The sequence below is a fragment of the Mirounga leonina genome, unplaced genomic scaffold, assembly GCF_011800145.1.
Source record: "Mirounga leonina isolate KUSES-001 unplaced genomic scaffold, KU_Mleo_1.0 Mir_526, whole genome shotgun sequence".
NCBI lineage: Eukaryota > Metazoa > Chordata > Mammalia > Carnivora > Phocidae > Mirounga > Mirounga leonina.
Window position 1 is genome coordinate 10,932 of NW_023270804.1, and position 5,280 is coordinate 16,211.

The following is a 5,280-nucleotide window of genomic DNA, read 5'->3' on the forward strand; positions in this document are numbered from 1 at the left end:
GATTTCTTCTTGACCTTTGTTTTGGAGAGAATTCCTCTGCCTTGTCATTTTGTATGTTTCCTGTTCCCGAGAGTAATGCTATTTTAAGAGGCGTCATACACTGTCCAGGGCCTGGCGCTTCAGGAAGTGCTTCTGGTGTAAGCTGTGTGCATGCTGCTACTGCGTTTTGGCCGCTCTTTCCCACAGGTCAGTCCTCTGCAGAGTTGCACCTTGCTTGCAGGGGGGGAGTGTTTGGACCTTAACTAGGTGTGCTTTGATTTGTTTGTTAAAGTAAACCTGGAAAAAAAGAAAGGACAAAAAAAGAGAGAGAGAGGAAAGGAAAAGGAATGAAAATGAACAAACAAAAACCTATAAGCCTGTTTTGAAAGTAAAAGAAAGGAAAAAGAAAAAGAATAAAAAACCCTGATCCACAGAAAGAGAAAATGAAAGGAAAAAAGAAACAAACAGTGTAAGTCTGTTTTGAAAGGGGAATTAAAAGAAATAAGAGAAAATGAAAACAATGGAAAGAAAGGAAGCCTGGTCCTATTTCCACCAGAACTGAGCTGATGCTTTGGAGCACTCTATGGTCAGTGACCTTGGTACATGCAATGGGCCTGTGTTGGTCTTCTGAGGGAGGGACCCACTATACTGCTCACAGTCAGACTTGCCCTGGTAAAGATGCCCCAGACAGGTGCAGGGTGGCAAGGTTTGGTGTAAGCAGCTCCCATCTCCATGGGAGGCACGTGTTTTTCTCTGAAGTCTGACCACACTGGTGGGCTGGGGGTGGGGGTGATATTGATGCCACCCCACTGTCTTGTCCGTGGAAGGGGATCTCCCACCTGTCCCTTTTCAGGAAGCTCTGAGAGAAAAATGAATAATCTCCCATCCTGTGTCCCAAGCCTCCATCAGATCCCTGCCCTCACCCCTTCTGTGCCTGGGCCGTCAACACACTCACTGCCATACTTCTCCATTTTATCTCTGGCACATGGCTGGGATTCAAACCTCCAAATGTTAAAGGACCTGGTGCAGGCTGGACCCACTCCCTTCTCCCAGAGAGGAGCCTCCCCATGCTGAGACTTGAGAATTTTTTTAAAAAATCTTTTTTTTTTAGGATTGTTTTGGGGAAAAAGCATAAAGTTCCTTGCTCAGTGTCTAGAGTATAGTAAGCACTCAGTAAATGCTAGCTATTTCCAAGCATTATGCACACAATTCTATAGAGGAAACCGAGGACTCAGGGAAGCAAACACGGAGTTACACCCAGAATTGCAACGCAATTCCTAGGCTGTCCCAATTCCAAACTCCCTCCACAACTGCCCCTCATGTGCTAGGTGCAAAGCTGGTACTGATCCAAGCGAGGGAAGGAGTCAGGCTCCAGAGTCCCTGGGCCTGGGCCAGTGAGGGGCGGAAAGTAACCATAGAACTGGAGGAAAGTTGAGAGGCATGGGTAACATGGTTACACACCCCTGGGTTTGGACAGGAGCCCAGGATTTGGGGGGAAAGGTGAGACCTGTGGACCCATGGGTTGTGTAATGAATCTCCTGTCACAAGGTCGGCCACAGGAGGAGGGCATAGGAGTAACAGGTAGATGGTGAGGAACAAGGGCAGGAGGAAAAGCTGCCTTCCAAAGAACTCCTCATGAAAACACCTTGTTCTCCTTTCTAAATTATGGGCTTGGAGTCGATTTGGGAGAAGAGAATCAGGAACAAAGTGAGGCCGGGAGACTAACTTGTCCTCCTCAGGTGTGCTTTCATATGTTCTCCGTGAGTCTTTAGTGCCCATCCCTCTCCCTAGCACTCTTCACCTGGTGAATTTCTATTCACCCTTCAGGGTCCCATTCTTGTTTTTAGTTGTCTCCTTCCTGGGTGGGCCCAGCCCACTATTCACTCTTTCAGTACAGGCCTTATCATGTTTTCCTGGATTGCGTTACTTTTCTGCCTTTACCTCCTAGACTGTGAGCTCAGGAAACATTTGCTGAGTGCATGAGTGACTGACTGAATGAGCATTCCCGGGAGGACCTTGGGAAAGGGACAATTACCCCCCCCCCCACCTTACAGAAGGAGAAACTGAAGTGCAGAGAATATGGTTGGCCAGCTTCATATGGCATGAGCAAGCCCTGGGCTGGGCCTCCTGAGTGTGAGCCCAGTGCTCTGCCTATCGGCACAGTCAGCCCAGGACATCGCTGAATGGTGGACTGGGACAAGTGTGGGGAACAATGCTGAGGCAGCTGAGGCAGTCTGGAGACCCCCGATTCTAATCCCAGCTGGCACTCTCATTGGTGGTTTTCCTCTGGCCACATCGCTTTAGCTCCCTGTAAGTGTTTTCCCCTCAGAAATGGGATAATAATCAAACCAAGCACATCTCCTTAACACTTGGTAAACTAGACTGAATTTTTTGCGGTCTGGATTCATGTCTGTTTTGCTGACAGCTCTGTCCAGGCACAAAGCACACTGCCTGGCACAGAGTAGGTGCTCCTGAAATATTTGATGAATAACAAGGAGCAGAGCAAGTGGGAATGTGCCTGGCCATTACCACTGTCTGCTGAGAACGCTTTCCTCCCACAGTTTCCCAAGGTGGCTCCTCACAGTTAATGAACTCTAGAAGTCCAATCTAAGCTCTGCCCTCACCCTTCACCCTCCCTCCAGGTGGGCAGGGCAATCCCCCCCTGACTGACTGGGCTGGGATGCTCAGGGGAGCTCAGCACAGTCAGGGACAGTCAGGCAGAGTCAGCGATCCAGCAGCCCCTGCACCATGAGTGTCTCTGTGCTGAGCATCACCGGACCCCTGGGCGGTATCTCTGGGCTCCTGCAAGGGGCCTCCCTGCTAGGGCTGGCTCTGCTGCTGCTCAAGGCAGCACAGCTCTACCTGCGCAGGCAGTGGCTGCTCAAAGCAGTCCAGGAGTTCCCATCCCCTCCCTCCCACTGGCTCTTTGGGCGCAAGCTGGAGGTAGGAACGGGCTGGAGGGGATTGGAGGGTAGGGTTGGCCTGGGAAGGCAGCAACCACCCACCCAATGCTAGCTGGGTGCCAGCACTGCCTGGGTGTGAGGGTTGCCCAGTGCAAAGGGAAAGCCCACATGTAGAAGGGCTCCCCAAGGGTTTATGGATTCAACAAATGGTCGGAGTCAATTGGGGAGTTGTAGTCAACTGACCCAAGTAACCCAATAGCATTTTGGTAAATGATGATTTGTTGAATGAACAAATGCATGAGGAAGGGCTTCTAATGGCCAATTCGGAGTGCCTGAATGTTCCCCCAGAAACTTGGGCTTCCCTCCATCACACATTAATTATCCTCTACTGTCATGGCTTCTTAATCTGTTGTCAACAAAATAAAATTAATATACAAATTTAAATTTTGAAATATAATCCACTTTATGCTCCAAATAAAATTATATGGCAAAACTGCTTACCATGTGATAATACTTGTCATAAATTTTTTATGCAGATGTGCTAATGACTTCCAGTAGTTTTGTACACCATGGAGTTAATAATCCCTGACAAGTTTCTGTAAGGCTGTTGGTTGTGAAAGCCGCTAATTCCACTCGACAATGGGACAGAACCTAGCCTTAGAGCAAACCTTGGACAGCCAGGAAAGTCTCAATCAGAGCCAAGGTGTATGGGGAGATCTGGTGAGAGGACACCTGCATACCTGTTGAAGTAGCTCCTCCCTCTTGGATACATGCCCAGGAGTCTGTGATGTTGCAGAAGACACTGGAGGCCCAGCCATCAATACCTGACACTCTACCTACCACCCTCCCAGCCCACAAGCCAGCAGAAGGCCAGATTATTATTTAAACTGAATCTATGTTGGGATGCTTTTTTTTTTCTTTTCTGTTCTGTTCTTCTCCCCTTTGTTCCTTCGTCTTTCCTCCCTTCCTTCCTTGCTGCCTGCCTGCCTTCTTTCCTACCTAAACCAAACTGAGACAATTCCAGTTTTGAAAGACAATTTCTTATACAATAGGACTTCAATTAGGCACTTCTAAGTGTTGCCTGTGCTGAGTAATAAGATGGCTGAGCCACCACAATTTCTAAAACACCAGAGATTCTGTCTTTTCATTGACACTAAAACCGAGACTTTGTTTCTGCTAAACTACTTAGCTCGTCCAGCGGGGCTCTGCTGTGGGACTTTGAATCTGCCTTCCTGAGCCTACAGTGACTATCAGGAAAGAAAGAGAGTCCGGGTTGGAAGGCAAGTGGGAGGTGGATTGACACAAACTGCCAGCTGACAATCATCAGGAAGGGATGGGGACAATGGTCTGGACCACAGCTACTTCCTGAGGGCAGCCTGTCTTCGTGGGTCACCTCCAGTTTCCTGTAACGCCCTTCTTACTTTCAGACCCAAAGTCTGATGGTTCCTACAGATTCATGGCTCCCTGGATAGGTAAGTACATTGAACTAGGAATATGGTTCGCCTCCTGCTTAGGTTTGCCAACATCTATCCATCTGGCCCAGATTAAATAAGAGGTGACTGGTACCACAGTCTCTCCACTCAACTCTGAATTGAGCCCCCTTTCCCTTCTTCTGATAAAAACCTCACACCTTCCTTATGGTAGGGGAGCCCTCCTGAAGGTCAGCTTCTCCCCCATCATTTCTGAGTCCTCGCCAATGATCTCAGCCTAACTTTTCACTGAAGTCCTCCGTTGACCCAACCCTGCTCTGTTTCAACCTCAACCTCACGGCTGTGCACCAGGCATTGGGAAGTCCCCTTCCTGACATGCACTAGCCTTGTCCAGGATGCCCTTCTTTCGACACCCTGGGTTCCTCCCCAGTTGTCCCCAGGCAACTCTTGGGAGGTTCCTTCCCCACACATACATCCATTGTGGTCCAGGGTATGGTTTGCTCATGTTGAATGGGCAGGCGTGGTTCCAGCATAGGCGGATGCTGACCCCAGCCTTCCACTATGACATCCTGAAGCCCTACGTGGGACTCATGGCCGATTCTGTCCGAGTGATGCTGGTGAGTTCAACCCCTCCTCACCTGCACACTCACACCCACAGCACAGTCCACAAAGTCCACTCTCAGACAGCTGTGTCCCTCAGACATCCATTAGACTTGGCCCTTGGAATCACCCACTTATAGCATACTATGAGACAGGGCTTCCTGGGGATGGATGGAACAAGAAAGCACCCAGGCACCTGCTTTCATCCACTCTTTGCTCATTGCCCACAGGAGAGACAGTCATGGTAAATAAAGGGTTCCTTCTCCTCCCACTTCCATGCCTTTGGCTTGCACAGGAAGAGTAGTCAATGCCCCTGGACAACAGGACAAGCTGCCCCTGGCTGGCCTGGGCAGTAGCAGCTTCAGTGG

The 5,280-nt window shown here is 49.5% G+C and overlaps 1 protein-coding gene across 2 annotated transcripts in view; it reads left to right on the top strand.

Annotated features, from left to right (window-relative positions):
- The first annotated feature begins 3,743 nt into the window (after positions 1-3,743).
- Positions 3,744-5,280, top strand: part of LOC118000545 (cytochrome P450 4A11-like) — a 5,786-nt gene continuing 4,249 nt past the window's right edge. The window contains exons 1-2 of one of the 2 annotated variants that reach the window (XM_034990297.1): positions 3,744-4,354; positions 4,802-4,929. In XM_034990297.1, the coding sequence (XP_034846188.1) occupies positions 4,339-4,354; positions 4,802-4,929 (144 nt within the window). In that variant the 5' untranslated portion in view covers positions 3,744-4,338. The remainder of the gene's footprint in view (positions 4,355-4,801; positions 4,930-5,280) is intronic. The other variant, XM_034990298.1, reaches the window with a different exon arrangement.